Here is a 20407-nt window from a genome sequence, read left to right as displayed (position 1 = left end):
TTCTCCTTTTTCCAATTTCGATTTGAACCGAGTCGATTTGAATGAATTTATTCTCCATTTAATTTAGTTACATTGTTTTTTATCAATTAATGAATTACCAATATATGGGTACAATTCATCTGTTAGCACTGCACTTTAATAATTGATATCTAGTAACTAGAAACTAATTCATTTAATGAAAATTCGTGTATTTATTTATTTAATAGCACTGCACTTTAAGAATCATCAATTGAGTTAACACTGTAATTAATTGCTCATAAAACTATTATACCAGCACTTTAATGTATATAGTTTTTAAGGTACTATCAACTGTGTCCTACTTAGTTAATTATTTATTTTTTAATTGCACTAGCACTTTAATACAAAATCTGGTAAATTCCAGTATTAAGGTGAAACATGGAGTGGTAATTAACTAAACTAAGGGTGGTACCTTATGCAGTGGACGAACACTGTGGAAATTTTAGTTTTGGCGGAGCAGGGGTTCTTTTTCTCTCTTTTAAAATCTAACTTATCACAATCTACCCTTACTATTGATTCCCTGTGTACCTCACTGATGTGTAAGCCTCAGGCTCTCTGGTTTCATTTACTCTTATTCTCACACCAGCCAAATAGGAACTGGCACACTGTTTGATACCTTATATGGCCTCTCTAAGGGGCAAATTCACTAAGATTCGTAGTTGCGCCAGGCGTAACTTCGCCGCACTTTGCCACACTTCGCCAGGCGTAGTTTCGCCAGCGCTTCGCAAATTCACTAAAATCCGAAGTTGCGCTCAGGGGTAGCGTAAGGTTGCGAAGTTGCGCTAGCGTTGATTCGCTAAGTAAAGCGAAGTTACGCTAGCGAAGGCTAATTTGCATATGGCGCGAAATTCAAATTTCAATGGAGGAATACGTATCAGCACTACAAATGGCTAGAAAACCTTCAAATCATCAAATAAAATTTTTATTTTGCCCTACACATGTGCCCACTGTCTAGGTAAGTTGCCATGAGTCAGGAAATGTAGGGGGGAAGGAGGGGAGCCCCAAAAATATTTTCGATCTTTTTCAACCTATCACCCATAATGTAGAAAACACGCCAGCATTTTTTGGGACTTAGAAAATGTTTTGACTTTTTTTGAAACAATCCCTATCTACTCTATTGCGCTTGGTCAGGTCTGAGGTGGCGAAGGAAGTCTAGCGTAAAAGGTAGCGTTCAGTACACTGCGCGCGTTAGTGAATTTGTGTAATTACGTCGCTAGCGAAACTTCTACAGGCGTAAGGGTGCGAAGTAACACTAGCGAAACTACGCCAGCGTTCGTTAGTGAATTTGTGCAGTAACGAAAATGACAAACGCTAGCGAAGTAACCTGCTCTAGAATCTCTTCGGGGTATCCCCTACTAAACAGCACCCTTCAGTGCACATTATTTTAGGAAGAACAAATAGATCTGAAATATAGCTGTTAATATAATAGACACACAATTACTTTCTTTTCTTATTTTTAGGAGTTAGATGCTATTGAAGGAACACTGAAGACAATTGCAAAGAAAACAGAAACAATAAAGACTATTTTGACATCTAATGATATTGTTGATATGTCACCCAAAGAGCACTATAATAATGGAAAGGTGAGTATATTTGCTTTGTAGGATGCATAAGAGAACTAATTCTTAGGGGTTTAAACTAGAGAGGAACCTATGAACAGGCTGATTGAAGTCCTTCATCTGAGAAACCACTCTATATTATCATGCATATATTACAGCCAACAAGATGGGAACAGACTGTCAGTAAGTTTCATATATGGGTCTGAATTGACTGCTTTATCTGTGCTGTTAAACCAAGAATTTTAGAAGAATCCACCCACAATTACTTATGTCAGGGTTAATCTCTAATTTATGGTTTAAAGACAGACATAGCTCGGGCCATGGGAATACATTGTTTTATTATAATGGCTTAAACTTTGGTGTTTCATAATAATTGCACTATTTTTTAACTAACTATGAATGCATTATACACAGACTGCAAATAAAAGAAAAGCATAATAAATAATGCATTATTAGGAGGCAATTTTGAAGACTATAATAGCTACACATTCATGTTTTCAGGTTATTCTAGAGAACATTGAGTCGATGAAGAAGACAGTTGCTAACATTGACGACTACAAACCAAATATGATGCTGAAGGATGCTGGAGTTCACTCTCTATCTGCATTCAGAAAAACAGGCCAGTTTATGAAAGAGCTACAGGTGCTGGAAAAAGCAACCAGAGAACAAAACCTACTCCTTGAGGTAAGGAGTTGGCATAGCAATATTTTCAAATATTATTATTATTGTATTGTGTCAATGGAAAATTATCTAAAGAACTGGTTGTTTGGAGGGATGTTATATTACTTAGTTTTTCACCTTTGCAGCCAATCATTACCGAAATGACAGAACTGGAAAAAGAGCAGGAGAAATTTAAGCATTTTCCAAAGCATTCCTCAACCGAAGCCATGGATATAAAGGTAAAGCACAGAAAGTAATTATAAAGTAGTCTTTTTTGCATGGCCATCTGTAGTAGGAATGGCAACACCCATGGCTACTTCTTGTTAACTATAGATATATATGGTGTCTGCTTCATGAAGGGCTAGAGTAGGCAGGAGAGATGCAGGCGACAAGAAAGTTATGTGCTTAGCACCCCCCCACTATTCCGATCTGCATGTGCCTCTCCTGCCTACCCCTAGTAGGCATGTGCAAGGTGCAATGGTTGGGTTCACTAGCACATACATTTTTTGTTGCTTGCTCATAGCCTGTGTCCTTGTGACAGTGCTTGTTTGTTCGCGGGGTTGTTAGTTTGGGTGCTTATTCATAAGGTGGCCGACCGTCTTGGCCTGACATTGGCTTCATGTGAGCACCTCATATCAGTTTAACCACCTCTAACCTCATACACTATAATAATTGTCAAATTAGAGGTTAGTGACTTTAAAAATATTTGTTTTATTCTTTTGCTCTCCAGGAAAAATGTGAAACTATAAAGGAAAAACTAGATGGGTTAAATCAAAAGAAGGAAGAAGTCCTATCACTTTCACGGAGCTTGATCAGTGAACAGCTTGAACATTTACTGCTGGAACAACAACAACAGGAGATGGCGGCAGAGAGTTCTACAGTGCCTGAAGAGGCAAACACCAGCAGTAGTGAGGCTCTGCACAACCAGGTCAATGATTGCCTCTACAACTAGTGTTAGCATCTGTCAAAGAGGGTTAGATTCCACATATCCTAGTTGAAAAGTATCCCTTGTGTCTTATAGTTATCTAGTACTTCTTTCTGATGCCTACTTTGGGTAATACTGCTCTGATTCACTCAGTTGTGATGTAAATACAGTAGCTGTATCTATCTACTGTGATCATTATTCTCCTGGGTTGTGGTCACAGAGAAGCGAGTAGGACAAGAAAAAAAGCTACCTACAATATAATTTCTTAATAATATCATCTGTGGAAATTTAAAATAGTCATTATTGTGAATAGAGCATAGTGTTTTAGACAGGAAAATCTTGGGAGTCATAAACATCAAATTATAAAGTCTAGTATGCAGCAAAAACTGGAAAAAAAAATGAGCAATGTGATGTATTTTGGGGATGGCTTTTGCAGTGGTCTGAGAAATAGGTACATTTAAATTGTAAAATAAGTGTCCCTTTTATTTATTTTTACATGTACATTTTCTTCATTGTATTTTCCCTACAGACAAGAGTGCTCAAGCACTTTTTATATTAAAATAAATATTTACAGAAGTCTGAACAGCACCTTAAATAGTGATGTGTCTATTATATGCTTTACTATTATCCCTTTGTTACAGCTAATGGATTGTTCATTTTTTTAAACACTTTTTCATGTTATAGGCTAAAAGAACAGATTACTTTGTTTTACCATCAGTGGTTGAAGAAGCTGAAGAAGTCTCTTTCAGTACTGAGGTTAGTAATCAGACAGAGATACAAACTTTTTTAAAAACCTCAGCAAACCAAGACAAAACTGTAGACATCTGTTACTAGGGCTATAGAATGTATAACACAATAAAATTACTGACACTAGATAGGTTCTAAATCCAAATGGATTAAGCGTTAAGCGGCCACCCCTGTGGTCCCAATGGTGGATACTAGATACATATAAAATTGTTATAAAAGTGCAGCCAAATAATACAAATGTTATCACTAAAAACGTTTTTTATTATCCTTCACACAGAACAAATAGATTAAGTGGGAGCACTTACTGGACTTTAACTGGCTTCAGCGTGCTGCACGTGCACCGCCATCCCCTGCAGTGATGTCTTGTCCATAATAGATTCAAAGAACGGAGCACCAAGGAGGCCAGTTTTTAAAAATCTTTAAAAAGTCAAGATTTATTCAAAAATTTCATTTAAAATCTCCATAATTACAGCAGCAAAACACACACTTAGGGGCAGATTTACTAATGTTCAAAATGTTCGAATTTCAAAGTAATTTTTTGGATACTTTGACCATCGAATAGGATACTACAACTTCGAATTTACTTCGACTTCGATTCGAAGTAAAAATCGTTCGACTATTCGACCATTCGATAATCGAAGTACTGTCTCTTTAAAAAAACTTTGACTTCAATACTTTGCCAAATTAACCTGCCGAAGTGCTATGTTAGCCTATGGGGACTTCTACAACATTTTTCTAAGTCTTTACACATCGAATAAAAATCCTTTGATCGTACGCTAAAATCGTTCGATTCAAACTATTTAATCGTTTGATCGAACAATTTTTATCCGACTGCAGGATTGCCAAATTTGCTGAAAAAACTTCGAATTCGAAGTTTTTTAATTCGATGGTCGAATTTCAAAGTTTTTTGTACTTCGAAATTCGACCCTTGATAAATCTGCCCCTTAGGCTGCTCGCTTGATGCGTTTCGTGGCTCCCTGCCACTTCATCAGAAGCTGTGTGTTTTGCTGCTGTAATTATGGAGATTTTAAATTATTTTTGAATAAATCTTGACTTTTTAAAGATTTTTAACAACTGGCCTCCTCGGTGCTCCGTTCTTTGTATCCTTCACACAGCCTGTTAAAAATTAAATCTTATAAAACCATCAAACTGGCCAGCTAGTACAATAGACAATTCCAACTTAATAAATAATATATAGAGACCTTTAAAAATATTAAAACTAAAAAATCAGTGGTAGCCCTGACTTGCCAAAAAGTCATTGCAGGGAGATAAGATGTGTGTATCTGGTAATATTATGTATTCTCTTAAACTTTAGGGCAGTGAAACATAATAGCCGGAATAAAAAACTTGTGTTTTGTGCATCTGGTGATTTGTGTCTTGTATTGTTTGTAACCCTAGCTTTGTAGGATCATCCTCTAGTGTTGATATTAGATACGTTGGCCAACCTAGTTTGATCTACAAAATAGCTGTGGTTTGCTTACTTACAAGGTGCATCAGACATTTTCATTTTGTTAACGATTAATTGTTACTATAGTAACTGTTAATATGTTGCAAGAAAAGGAGACTCACCTTAATCAAGTTCAGCCTTCCATGCAGAGGCCCCTATTGCTCAGCTTTGTAACCGGAATTTTGCTGCGTTTTTGTCAGAATATGAATGCTTTTTTTAAATAAAATTGTTAAATCGGCAAGTGACATTTATGGAATGAAAAAGTTGCTGAAATATCTGTACTTTTACAGCATTTTAATGATTTCAGTGCTTTGATTAAGCCAAAAAAAATCTGATTCCACAGAATCAATGCACGCTTTTTTAAAGATTAAAAACATTAAAAAACACTGTTGCACAAGTCCTTGATAGTAGAGAGGTGATGTCCCATTGGAGAAGGCATATTTCTAGTACTTACGTATTTTCTGTACTGTTATAATAATAAATCATTTGAGCAGTGACGTATAATGTTTTAAGTATAAGCACATTATTGTAAAAGCTGGAGGAATATAAAATGCTACATCATGTTTGTGCATTTGAGGAATCTATGCTTTTTTTCCCTATAACTTGGCCTGATTTTAGCCGCTCTTAATTTTTCTCATCCCATAATTTCTTAGGAAGAAGAAAATAAACCAGTTCCCAGCCAGCAAGATGACCTTATGGAATCTGAAGATACAAGTGAATCGAACAACATCCAGTTGCCCTCATTTGGCTTTTCCCAGGTAATGGCAAAAATCCATACGAGTCTCTGATGATATAACTGAATATTGTAAATTAAGATTTTTAAAACATAATAATCCTAATTCTTCTCACAGAGATTTAAAAGAAAAACATGCACTTTTTAGGAGTTGCAGGGCTATGTTGAGCCTGCCCTGTATACTAGTAGTAGTAATTGAAACAGAATTCCAATTCATGTGTTTATAGTATGTGTATATGACACCTGTCATGCTTCCAGAGTCTATTGGAGTCTACTCCAAAATCATATAAAGATTAAATAAGACAAATAGGCTGGTTTTGCTTCCATTAAGCATTAATTATATCTTAAGGTGGCCATAGACGCAAAGATCCTATTGTACGAATCGAGGATTTGTACGATTTTCGGACCGTGTGTGGAGAGTCCCGACATTTTTCGTCCGTGCGGAGATCGGTCGTTTGGTCGATCGGGCAAGTTTGATTTTGTCCCGACCAATCCTGCCGGAGCCCATTGTGCTCTCATTCCAATCTGATTGTTCGGCCATAGGGCCGAACGTTCAGATTACCCCCAATATAGCCATGCCCGTTAGTGGCATATCGGGGAAAGATCGCCTCGTTTGGCGATGTCCCAAACGAGCGGATCTTTTCGTCTATGGCCATCTTTAGTTTGGATCAAGTACAAGGTACTGTTTTAGCATTACAGAGGAAAATAAATGTTTGGATTATTTGGATAAAATGGAGTCTATGGGAGACAGCCTTCCTGTAATTCACATCTTTCTGGTTAACGAGTTTCCAGATAACGGCTCACATACCTATATAATATATATATATATTTATATTTACAGCTAGCCACCTTCTAGCTAGCTATAAGAGCACTACCTGCATTAGGCAACATTATTGTGAGGGGTGAGCACCTAGGTATCCCCCTCCAGCCCCTACACTTTCCTTAATTTGTGCATAATTAGATACGCAAATTAGGGTGCTGCAGGAGGTGTAGGCGAAAAAAGAGCCCGTCCTACTGAGGACAGAGCTCACCTGCTTCTCCTGCACCTGCCTAGCACTTGCTGCCAGGTATCTATAATTAATACCTAATATATAAATATGTGTCTTTATTTACATATATGCAGCACTGTACATTTTTACAAATATTGCAATAAATATGAATTTAGAGTTACAAAGTTTTTTAAGTGCCATGTGCTAAGACACAGGAGGATGGAGGACCCTGTCCCACAAAGCTTACAGTTTAAGTACATTATATTCATTGTGCCATAAGCCTTAGGCTAAATCCCCAGTTATGTCTAAAAGTGTGCTGGCGGCCTGTTTTTTTATACCGTTCCCTGAATAAATTGTTAGATTCACGGAATCAGCGCATATGCATAAGAAATACTGTAAACAATCTCCTTTCTATGGCATAAGTACCTGCTGCCTTTTGCAGACACTCAGAAATGAACAGGTTAAACAGAAAGTCTCGGATGGGTGGTACATTTCGGTCACATCACCTTTTGACTTAAGTCATAGATAGAGAGGTTTACCAAATAAACCACTGCTAAAAGCAAAGCTTCTTTTGTTCCCACTGGAAGACTGAAGTTGACAAGAGAGACCAACTTGACACAAGAACCATACACTTTTTTTTTTATCCTGTACATAGATGTGCTAACAAGATCATTGTGAAACTATGATGAGGATGCTTCATCTGAGCTTCTAAGGAAAAATAGAGACAATGAAGGGCTTTAAAGTGTAGCTGGATACAAATGGTTGCTCTTAGAAGCTCTTCTCATAGAAAGTTGTTACCGGTATGGCAGGATCATTGTGACATACACCCGTTCCTTACAATTTAGTCCTGTCCTTATCTCATGGATGGGAAACACTTTCTGACAAAAGACCATTATCAATTTTTATATAACTACAATTATTTTTTTTCAAAATCACTTTTTTTTATATTTCGTGAGAGTAAAGGAAAGAGTGCTTTAGATGTAGATATATATGGGATCTATTTGAATATTCGAAAAATAGAATTATCTCAGAAAGAGATATGCTCCAGGTGTGACAGCTATACCTAAAAGCCATTCGGCAGGATATCTATCTATCTATCTATCTATCTATCTATCTATCTATCTATCATCTATCTATCATCTATCTATCATCTATCTATCATCTATCTATCTACTATCTATCATCCATCTATCATCTATCTATCATCTATCTATCATCTATCTATCTACTATCTATCATCCATCTATCATCTATCTATCTATCTATCTATCTATCATCTATCTATCTATCATCTATCTATCTATCTATCTATCTATCTATCTATCATCTATCATCTATCTATCTATCTATCCATCTATCCATCTATCCATCTATCTATCTATCTATCTATCTATCTATCTATCTATCATCTATCTATCTATCTATCTATCTATCTATCTATCTATCTATCTATCTATCTATCATCTATCATCTATCTATCTATCTATCTATCTATCTATCTATCTATCATCTATCTATCATCTATCTATCTATCTATCTATCTATCTATCTATCTATCTATCTATCTATCTATCATCTATCTATCTATCTATCTATCTATCTATCATCTATCATCTATCTATCTATCTATCTATCTATCTATCTATCTATCTATCTATCTATCTATCTATCTATCTATCATCTATCTATCATCTATCTATCTATCATCTATCTATCTATCTATCTATCTATCTAAATAGAGATGCTTGGGTGTCCGCACTCTGTCTTTGTCGAAGGCGAGGTGCAAGATCAATTAGAATGATACAAACGATGGAGGGATCAGCACACTCTTGTGAAGATGAATCAAAGTGTTTTTATTTATAGCACAGCATTGTCCAACGTTTCGGTCCCACCTGAGGACCTTTATCAAGGATAAATATTGTGTCACAGCACAGCACATCGAAGCACAGAGTCTACAGCACTGGATGGTTCACTGCAGTCAATTTGAAAAGTTTATGAGACGGTGGATTGGGAAAATATGATATATTTTATTGCACGATACAATCGGTCACAATACACACAAGACACTGTATGTTCAGGTTTAATGGTAATAGGCACAGTGCTCGATGGAATTCCATATTGGTTGTTTGATAGGTTTACTTACCGGTGGGGTTTTAATCATTTGATGAACGATAGGGGAGGTACACGTTTTCTACACTTCATTTCACGTTGGTGATGTCACTAGAGGTTCGCGCCAATACTATGTATTTATCATGGTGGATGCATTTGCTTTTTGTACTTTGAGAAAGGCTGCAGAAGCAGCCGAAACCTCAGTATGTGCTAATTAATTTGATTTACTTTTTATAAGCCCTGAGCAGTGCGTTTTCCTTGTTCTATCTATCTATCTATCTATCTATCTATCTATCTATCTATCTATCTATATCTATATATATAACAAACAAGGGAAAGTTGTGCTCACCACTCATTTTTAAAACCATTAGGCGGGGGTGCAATGAGGCTGTGACCACAAAATACATATACCGTATATACCCGAGTATAAGACGAGTATTTCAGCATCCAAAATGTGCTGAAAAAGTCTACCTTGGCTTATACTCGGGTCAGCGGGCAGTAGCTGAGATTGCAGTCACTTTTAATCATTCCTATACCAACAGTTAGCTTGGGGAGAGACTGCAATATCACACAGCGCACCTCTGTTGGTTATATGAAAGAATAACAGTGCGCCCTCTGTTGGTTATATGAAAGAATAACAGTGACTGCAATATCACACAGTGCCCTCTGTTGGTTATATGAAAGAATAACAGTGACTGCAATATCACACAGCGCCATCTGTTGGTTATATGAAAGAATAACAGTGCACCCTCTGTTGGTTATATGAAAGAATAACAGTGACTACAATATCACACAGCGCCATCTGTTGGTTATATGAAAGAATAACAGTGCACCCTCTGTTGGTTATATGAAAGAATAACAGTGACTGCAATATCACACAGCGCCATCTGTTGGTTATATGAAAGAATAACAGTGCACCCTCTGTTGGTTATATGAAAGAATAACAGTGCGCCCTCTGTTGGTTATATGAAAGAATAACAGTGACTGCAATATCACACAGTGCCCTCTGTTGGTTATATGAAAGAATAACAGTGACTGCAATATCACACAGCGCTATCTGTTGGTTATATGAAAGAATAACAGTGCACCCTCTGTTGGTTATATGAAAGAATAACAGTGACTGCAATATCACACAGTGCCCTCTGTTGGTTATATGAAAGAATAACAGTGACTGCAATATCACACAGCGCTATCTGTTGGTTATATGAAAGAATAACAGTGCACCCTCTGTTGGTTATATGAAAGAATAACAGTGACTGCAATATTACAACGCACCCTCTGTTGGTTATATGAAAGAATAACAGTGCACCCTCTGCGCCCTTTAAACAAAACAGGGATTGTTTGTCCATATATTGCAATATATTTAAGCTGGCCAACTACGTCAAAGTCATCCCATATCTGGCCATCCCTGTTTTGTTTAAAGGGTAAGGCATTTTTCAGTAGCAGTATGCACAAAATGTCTCTGTCTTAAATATATTGATAATGGGTTGAGTGCAGAGGACTCTTGTATTTGTCTATATGTATTTTGTGGTCACAGCCTCATTGCACCCCAGCCTTATGGTTTTAAAAATGAGTGGTGAGCACAACTTTCCCTTGTTTGTTATAGTTTATACAGGAGCAGTGACCAGCTCCATGTTGTAGCTCCCACCCTTCCCAGCTATAGTCAGGTGATCCCACTGGTGTCTAATAAAAGGGCAGCCAAGTTTGGGGGTTTTACTTTAAAAGCAGCAAGTAAGTTGCAGGTAAAACTTAGTCCCTTTGTAAAATGTATAATGAAGCAATAGAATTCTTAATGAATCAGATGAAAATTAAGCATAGGACTGGCCAGATATGGGATGACTTTGACGTAGTTGACCAGCTTAAATATATATGGCAATATATGGACAAACAATCCCTGTTTTGTTTAAAGGGTAAGGCATTTTTCAGTAGCAGTATGCACAAAATGTCTCTGTCTTAATTATATTGATAATCGGTTGAGTGCAGAGGACTCTTGTATTTGTCTATATATACACACACACATATATATATATAGATATAGATAGATATAGATATGGATATAGATAGATATATACAGGTTAATAATAATAATATTTTGAATTGGCATAGTGGAGAGCAGAATGCACTAGATGCTCTGTGTCTCTCACGCAGACAAGACCTTAAAACATTACCACAATGCAGTAGGATGCAAGGTATATTTTATTGACAGTTTACTCAATTTTGGGGTCAGTGCCCTCTTCTGGTAAAATGAGGTACAGAATTGACTAGGTGACAAAAATATATAAGTACCTGGGAGTAGAGGTGCCGCCCACTAGGGTTAGTGGACACAACATCTAAAAAAAAAGTAGCTTAGTTAAAGGAAACTATACCCCCTAAATATATAAATATACATCACATAAAACAGCCCATAGATGATGTTTTGTATAAATAGTCCACACTCTGGGCTATATGAAGCACACAGAAAATTTGGCACAGGTCTCTGTGCTCGAAAACTGTTTTTCTTAGTTACCCTCTGCGCCAGTGGTTTTAGTATTATATAGTTCTATTAAATATAAGACATAGGTAAGGGATTACTCAAAATCTTTCTCTAGAGAACCCTCAAGATGTGTATTTATATATATTTAGTATATAAATAAATAGGCTTTCTAGCAAAATATGTCCCTAAGTGGCCTTTAGGCCACTGAATTCTGCCTACTGTTTTGGAATCAGTGCTCTGTGGGTTTAAGGAAATTTAGGGTCAGGTCTAGGGTTGCCACCTGTCCGGTATTTTACCGGCCTAGCCGGTAAAAATTATGGTTGATTCCAATGTTATTAATAAAGAAAAACAATAAATATATAGGAAGGCCGGTATTTTTTTCCAGAAAAGGTGGCAACCCTAGTGAGGCCATTACCTGGAGGGGCTGTGTGATTGTACTACTGGAATGCCAGCATTTAATCAGTCTATCAGGGGAATGTAATAAAAGTCGCAAAGAGCAAAACAATTCGCACCAATAAGACTAAAAATCCACATCTCGCAATGTAATATTGTTCCTTAAACTGTTATTGCATTGTGAATTTTAATTGCGCATTGCGAATTTTAATTGCGCACTCATAAGAAGTGCATGAAGGTGTCGTAATCATTTGGAGCAAACATAACGACTTTTTCAGTAAGAAGTTTTATTACATTGACTGCGCATTGGCGCAAGCTATAAAATTCGCAAACGGTCTTTCACTGTCGGAAGTGGTCGCTAAACAGTTTCCGGGCTCGCAAAAGCTATATTAAATTCGCACAGAGCAAAATTTGTTTGCGCAAAGGCATAACTTTTCGCATTGCGAATAGTTTTTCCGTTAGCGATTTTTATTACATTCCCCCGTATGACTGTAATCAGCATTGGCATCAAATATCTTGAAATGTATCAGTAGCCCTTTTTTGCTCATTAACATGTATTTTGTAACATTTCGGCAAAGCAGTTTTTGGAACATTTTAGATTTTGAAAGCAAAAGGCCAAATGAAACATAATCCTTGCAGTCTCACTCTCAATAAATAATCATTCAGATGAAAAGGAATATTTCATAATGATGAATTCCTTTGTGTTTTAACCATATATTGTATGGGAATGCATAGCAAGTTTCTAACAACAAACTAGGTATATTATTGTGTTACTGATCTTCCCTTTTCAGACCGAGTGATTAATAATTAACGGAGTGTAAGCAGTGGCGGCTAAATGAATTGACAATAATCCAGTCCAACCAGTTTGTGTCTGTGTTTAACTAACAGCTATAAATAGAGTTAATTCCCGCAGTACAAGAATTACAGTGTAGAATGTTTGAAGTCAGAATGGACAGATATGCGAGATGTTTGTTTTTAGTTGCAGATTCCACAGGGAGAGTTATATTTGCAACGACAAGTACTATAACTCCCAGCATCCTCTGCTGCCAGATGTCAAGCATTGTAGTTCTCCAGAAGCAAGAGCTCACAAAGTTGCTCATGTCTTTTTATTCGGTGTGATCAAGGCATCCAGATGGGATTATTCCCAGGTCTTTATATAGTGTACAGCCTTTGAAAGTATTTTTAATAAAGTATACGTGTGCTGATTTGCTAATGGCAGTCACTAGCTAGAAACAGGTTCTTTTTAAAGCGATGGTTCACCTTAAAGTTAACTTTTTTAAAGTAACAGAATGGTCAGTTTTAAGAAAACTTTCAATTGGTCTTCATTATTTATTTTTTTATAGTTTTTAAATGATGTGCTTTCTTCTTCTGACTCTTCCCAGCTTTCAAATGGGGGTCATTGACCCAATATAAAAACAAATGAAATCGCCAAACAAGCAGTTCTCTATGTGTATGGCCACCTTAAGGCTATGCATTTATTGTTGTTGCTGCTTTTTTATTACTTAGCTTTCTATTCAGCCCCTCTCCTATTCATATACCAGTCTCTAAATTCAAAGCAGTGCATTGTTGCTATGGTCATTTGGACCATAGCAACTGTATTACTGAAACGGCAAACTGGAGAGCTGTGGCATGAAAGGCTAAATAGTTCAAAAATCACAAATAATAAAAAATGTAAACCAATTGCAAATTGTCTCAGAATATCACTCCCTACATCATGCTGTGGTGAACAACCCCTTTATGTTCAAGACCAACTTAGTGATGTGGGCTGTCATTTTAATCTTTAACAGTGTGCATTATTATATCTGTCCTAATATGTAATCAGGTAAAATCCTGGCTGGTACTCTTCATCTTTGCAGAATAATTGTGTTTAACCTGTGCACTACTGTCTAGTAGCTGAGAGCTGTTTTAGGCAGAAGCTGCTGTAGTTGTATAATACCAGCTACTCCTTACAGTGGATTAAGGATTCATGACAGCCTTATATAATTTAATGGCTGGGGTGCCAAAGATTGCCTTTCCTAATGTATTTCTATTTTATTTTTATTTACCTTTATGTAAATGAAGACGCCTCCCCTAGTTCTGGCCACAGTGAGCAAAAGTTTATATATGAACCTTGTATGTAAATATAGTAGCCTCCCTGCCTAGCTCTGCCTACAGAGAGCAATCACAAGCTGTAAAGGCCTCCCCACCCATTTTCCACTGGTTGTGACTATAGGTAGGCCCTATTCGACTGCCATTCCTTTATGGCATTTGGCTTCCTGCCTGTCAGTATGAAAAGGTAAGATTATCTCTCTGTTTCCAGTGTACATTCTGTATTGTGTGCAGCCATGAATCTTGGCTTCTGCTTGATGAGATTTTGTCCATTTAGAAGCTTAAGGTGCACTGAGAACAATGTTGGTGGGGAAAACTTGATACAGAAATCAAACAGAGCTGAGATAGAGAAGGAGTAGTCACTCCTAAGACCAACAAAGGGTAGAGATAGGTCGGCACACTATTTTTTCATTATTTTCATTCATTTTCTATTATTTTCATTCTCAGAACATACATGCAAATAGTCAAGCTGAAAGTAAAAGTGTCTTGCAGAGCAACGATTACATAGAAAGCCAGACAGTGGCATAACTAGATATTACTGGTCCCCACAGCAATTTCAATTTAGGGCCCCAAAATATTGATAAGGTAGCCTGTTCTACCCCGATATATTAAAATTACTCATTAATTAGAGCATCACTGGGCCCCCAGTGCTCCTGGGCCCCACTGCAACCGCAGGGTCTGCTTCCTCTATAGTTACACCCCTGAAGCCAGAGAAAGCTGCCTTACGGCTATCAAGCATTTTGCTTCACTGTGTAAAGGTGTTTGGGATCCTCCCATTTACATGAATCCTAATTACTATAATATAACACAGTGCTCATGTAGTAGGAAGGAGCACAAACATCAGTTTAATTGTATTAAAGGGCTACATCTACACCATTCTGTTTTAAGAGACTCAGTTCGATTAGGTTTCGTTTAACAGTTAGATTTATTTTAAAATAAATGTAAAATGACTTTTTTGTTTGCCTAGTCCAGCCTTTCTAAAGGAGAGTCCACATTATTTTAAAATAAAAATTAGTCAACATATAATTAAAAGGATTCTGCTGTTTACACAAATTTAAAGACCATATGCTGCTCTATGAGATGTAGGAGTTTAGTGATGCCAGTACCTGTGACTCCCTCTAGGACCAGGCACACAAGGGAGTATCAGCTGAGACAAAATATCTACTGAACATGGCAGCAGAAAATTTGAGATTCTCCCCTGGTGCATAGAGAATGCAGCATAGAAGCTCAAGATGCTGAGCGTTAATCTTTTGGTTAATTCCATACTAAAATGCCTAATTTTATATTTCTTACTTGTTAGATCTAAAGTTCTGCAACACTCAGAATAAAGGGAATAAACATAATCTACTAGCAACCTATGTGTGTGTGAGCTGTACTTTTTGCAGCAGCAGTCTATAATTAGATCTAATAATTATTAAACGTCACTTTAGATATTAGCAATGCAATACAAGATTTTTCACGCTTTAAAGGTACATTATTTTACAAGTACCTTACTGTTCATATATCATTGTCCATGAAGCAGTTAATTTACTGAGCTGGGGTTTGCTCTCTGCAATAAAAAAAAATCGTGAGCAAACGTAGATTAGCTGCCAGGAAACCTGTTGACATTAGATCACATGAGATTCTTTTTCACTACACATGGGACTGAGTATATGGCTCGGTTCTGCCATGGGTAAGCGTGCCTGAAAGCTGCAGGGTGCTGTGCTAGCTTGCTTGTTTCTTGTACTCAGCAGCTGCTTCCTATCTTCATGCCTTCCTTATGGATTTTCTTTCAGGGGGAAGAAAGTAAAACCTCGACTGGCAAACAGAAAGACCTGGAGATGATCCTGTGCGAGTGCCAGAGAAGGGCAACAGAGGTTGAGCTTTGGCTCCAAAGGTTAAATCTATCATTAGAAACGAGCAAACAAGTCTCTGAAATGCAGCAGATAGTGGAACAGCAACTTGCAGACTGCCAGGTAAGAGAAGTGCCCAGAGTTCAACAAGAATACAGACTAAAGGCTTCCTCCATACAGTGCATTTAAACACACAATGTCACTACCAAACAAGGACTTTATCAAACAGAAATATTCCGGGAATGAAGCTCCAGTGAATACCAGTTCCAGAAGTAATGCGTAAGGCAAGCAGGAAGTGCACAGTTATTACATGCATAAAGACACCAGCCTCCTTGCTTTATATACAGATACAAATTCTGTATTACTTGTGAAATTACTACTAAAGAACACCCACCTTAGAAAATGCATTTGCTGGAGAGCTGATGTAAATTGACTGATCACTGAATTATAATAATAAAAATGATAAATAAGGAAAGGCATACTACAGTTTTCCCCAATAATCACTCCTGTGCTTGTAATTCAACATCTGGAGCAGCACAGACTTCCTGTCCCTTCTACATATTCATTGCTTGGGAAGCTGCTGTTTAATGACCTGTAGGCCCACTAAGCACATAGGGAGATCAGAGAATGGCAGCTTATAATAAGGTTTACTGAAACTGATTATCCTGTGCATCCCAGGATGTCACCTTTTATCTTCGGAGGAGCCTAATCTACTGCAATTGGCTGTGGCCATGCCATTTAAAGTGGTCCATGTGTGACATTACCCCTCAGGAAGTTCAAGCAAAGGCTAATGCAATTCCATTTATAGAACAGAATTTGTGCTGTGTTAATTTATAGTCCTCTCAAGCCAGTAGAGGATTAACTATCTGACAACCAAATAGTAACCATGATGACAATGCAAAAAGTCACTGTTGACCTCTTCTAGACTAATTTGACCTAGATGTCAATTTCAGGTTTGAAAAATATCAAAACACTGTGATTCATGGATTAAAACTGAATTTTCTGATCAAGTTTATCTTTATCTCTGCAAGAATACATTACAGGAGATTGAAAAGAAGATATGCACTATGTTGGAAGGGGACAGACACCGGAATCAAGGAAATGGGGCAATGTTCAAAGAGGCTGAAACCTTGTCCTTAAAGCTGACTACACTTAAGAGCTGTTTAGAGAATGTACAGGCAATGCTGCAAGCCAAAACTACTATTGGAGAGGTATTATTAAATTCATAAACAAAATGGCTTTCATTTTTTGTTATGTTCTGTGAAAGTAACTAGAGCAGGAGTGCCCATACTTTACTGATGCGGGGTCTACTATTAGTGATGTTGTCCCATTATTATCTACATCCATAAAAGTTAGCATTCTGTTCCATGGAAAATATTACTTACACTGTAAATATTATATTGATTTATGAGTTATAATTAATGAGCAACTATTTGTTAACATAATAAATATCTGAATGAAAAGCATGAAATAGGAGGGTGATTTAGAGAAGCTGTTTGTTGTTTGTTGACAGTGTCTTGAGATCTACTGATCACCAGTTAAAGTCTACTGGTAGATCCCGGTCTACCTTTTGGACACCCCTGAACTAGAGGAACTAGAGAGTGCTGAGCACAGTTTTATAAAAATATTTTTACTAATGATAATATATCAAATGTCTAGAAAACAGCAGCACTGCCCTTTGTGGAACATGAACTACAGTGAAATGCAACCAGTGGTTTTCCAAAAGCTTTTTACTATGCGTTAAAGTTCACTCTAATCTGGAAAGACAATGTTAGTTCCAGCAAGGATAAAGAGCATTGATATTTTGTATCTTATCCACGGGCAAATCCAGAATTGTTTTAGTCTTTTAGTGTTTATAGAAATATATTTGTAAGGGTTTAGCTGAAGAACACGATTGAGTAGGTGCAGTATTTGATAAGTACAATGAGACAGGGCTAATACATTCCAAAGATTTAAAGGTATAGATGAGAAAGCCTGGTGAATAGACAAGGCCTCTTGTGTTAAATGTACTGAGCATCTGTAGCAGATAATGTTGTACCATTTTCATAAGAAGAGAAATGCAGGAAAGAAGAAGATACAAGAGAATTTGAATTAGTCTGTGCAATGACTTTAGTCTGGCAATAGTTTTAAAGGATTTTTTGGCCCCTGCACAAAATTGTAGGTGACTTGTGCACATCACAGGTCCCCCATGATCCACCTTGGTAGGTCCACACTTTCTGGTATAACCTTTATTGATACAGAAATACTCTTCTTAAAGGGCACATATGCCCAATGAATAACAATGTAAAACTGCTCAGTGTGCTCTTCCCAGCACTCTCAGCTGTTTTATCGCTCTTGTCATACTGAGCAACAGAACTAAGCAGGGAAGCAACCAGGAGACCTAATAAGAATGACACAGCCACCCAGACTACACTAGTGGAGAATGTGATAATTAATTGTGTTACTTTATAATGTCTTGAGTTCTGTTTCACATCAGAAGTTGACATTGTCAATTTTATTTTTAATTTCATGATTTTGTCTGTTCCACCTCAGCTAAGCTTTCTAATCTCTAGTGATTTTGTAGTTAAATGAAACCCAGAAATCACTAGGCAGCAGTGCTTTACATATCAATGAGATTTGAAAAAACTTGTAGAATCCAGAATCATAAAGGAAGACAGAATATCTAGCAGACGGGCATTGGGAACAGTGACAATACTGCCAGGAAACATACATCCTAAAAAAAATAGTTACTATAGTTTTTTCAGAATTAAAGTATAGCAATTATTTTTAAGAGCAACAGTACTATGTAGTATTAGTCACTGTTTACAGGCATAAATAAACACTTTAAACTGATTACAATATTCCTTTATCTATAGTTATTGACAGTAAATAGCTCACTCTCTGATGCATAAATGGATAAATTATCTGTTCTAATTGTTCCAGGTTCAGAATGAAGTGAATATGTCATTAAAGATAAAGGAGGCTATACAGCTAGAAGAGCAGAGAGGGCCTGAGCCCGACTCTACAGACATATCCAGAGTAAGATGATCTGACATCTAGCATATCAATTTCTTTCTGTCCAGCTAAATATCAATTGTCATTTAGTCATTTTTTGGTTCTGTTTGCTGTTTAGAACATTGACAACAATATTGCAATGAATGCTGGTGACTGTTGCTCAAGAATGTACTTTATTTGTTTTTAATGTTGGAATTAAGAGAAAGGACATGTACTTTGATATGTAGATTAATTATTAAGGACTTCTAGCTAAAAAACAAGACAAGCAGCTCTGACTTGGATAAATTACCAGTGCCCTGTAAGTGGAGCCCTGACGTTTGTATGAATTTGTATCTCCCAAGCTGCTGCTTTACTGCAACTAAAACAGTAAGTCTCAAGTTTACCATGGTGTTACTGTGAGTTGCTGCCACTGTATAAATCTATGGTTTTGATCTGATATCACTTGCTGTTAAACCCCCATCCTGTATGCATCTCACCTGGAATTGTCCTGGTAGTGTCCCATTTGACACTGGCCACACAATGGCTCGCAGAAGGTAGGCTTCAGAGTATGAAATTGCCTCCATAGGGAGGAGGGTTATAAGAAACACTGATTAAGGTTGATTAAAGATCCCTGTTATTGTTCTCTGTAGGTCTCTGGCATAGAACTTCCTACATCTAAAGAAGTACCTGGAGAAACACACCAATGGGACAAAGTGGTCTCTGAACAAGTAATAATGGGATCACCTTCAAGGTAATAAATATTGTATAGGTTCTTCTTAATATACACAATGGATTGAATTTCACAGACAAGCTCTATTTGTGGTATAATAGAGTATTTTTAAATATTTAAAGTACTGTATTTATAACTTTATTGTGTAGGTAGTAATGGTAATGTATCCCTTTTTATTTAAACAAAGGCAAATATTTAGATTATCTGTCTTTATACCTCCTTAATCAACTGTACAATATTTACCATGTAGCTTGGTGTATATCTGATAGAACACACTAAAAAGACATGACCTGATTTCCTACTACAGATATGGGGCCTGTAATTTGGATCTCCTTACCTTAAAAGGGGTTGTTCACCTTCAAACAACTAGTTGTTTTCAGATAGATCACCAGAAATAATGACTTTTTCCAAGTAATCCCTATTTTCTATGTGTGACCGTTTTTCTAATATTGAAGTGTAAAGTGTCAATTTTCAACGTTGTATGGATCAGTCCACACGAGCAGATTCGGGGAGATTTAGTCGCCTGGCGACTAATTGCCCCTTCTTCTGGGTGACAAGCTCCCCGAACTGCCTTTGCGTGTCTTCCCGTCCGTTATAATGAAAAGTCGCCTGTGCTAAAGCACACGCGGCGTTTCGTTTTCCGAAGTCGCCCGAAGTTTCCTCGTGAGGCAACTTCGGGCAACTTTGGAAAACGAAGCGCCATGTGTGATTTAGCGCAGGCGACTTTTCAT

At 37.1% G+C, this 20407-nt stretch overlaps 1 protein-coding gene across 4 annotated transcripts in view; it reads left to right on the top strand.

The window, feature by feature from the left end:
• The window catches only part of LOC108698815 (nesprin-2-like), a 194396-nt gene that overhangs the window by 112997 nt on the left and 60992 nt on the right, over positions 1 to 20407 (top strand). For all 4 annotated transcript variants that reach the window (XM_018230644.2, XM_018230641.2, XM_018230643.2 and 1 more), the window contains exons 62-71: positions 1479 to 1601; positions 2079 to 2261; positions 2384 to 2476; positions 2968 to 3165; positions 3847 to 3918; positions 6010 to 6114; positions 15917 to 16096; positions 17005 to 17184; positions 18896 to 18991; positions 19597 to 19697. In XM_018230644.2, the coding sequence (XP_018086133.1) occupies positions 1479 to 1601; positions 2079 to 2261; positions 2384 to 2476; positions 2968 to 3165; positions 3847 to 3918; positions 6010 to 6114; positions 15917 to 16096; positions 17005 to 17184; positions 18896 to 18991; positions 19597 to 19697 (1331 nt within the window). The remainder of the gene's footprint in view (positions 1 to 1478; positions 1602 to 2078; positions 2262 to 2383; positions 2477 to 2967; positions 3166 to 3846; positions 3919 to 6009; positions 6115 to 15916; positions 16097 to 17004; positions 17185 to 18895; positions 18992 to 19596; positions 19698 to 20407) is intronic.

This window comes from Xenopus laevis, chromosome 8L (genome assembly GCF_017654675.1).
Source record: "Xenopus laevis strain J_2021 chromosome 8L, Xenopus_laevis_v10.1, whole genome shotgun sequence".
NCBI classification, from domain to species: Eukaryota; Metazoa; Chordata; class Amphibia; order Anura; family Pipidae; genus Xenopus; species Xenopus laevis.
This window is presented reverse-complemented; position numbering and strand designations above follow the sequence as displayed.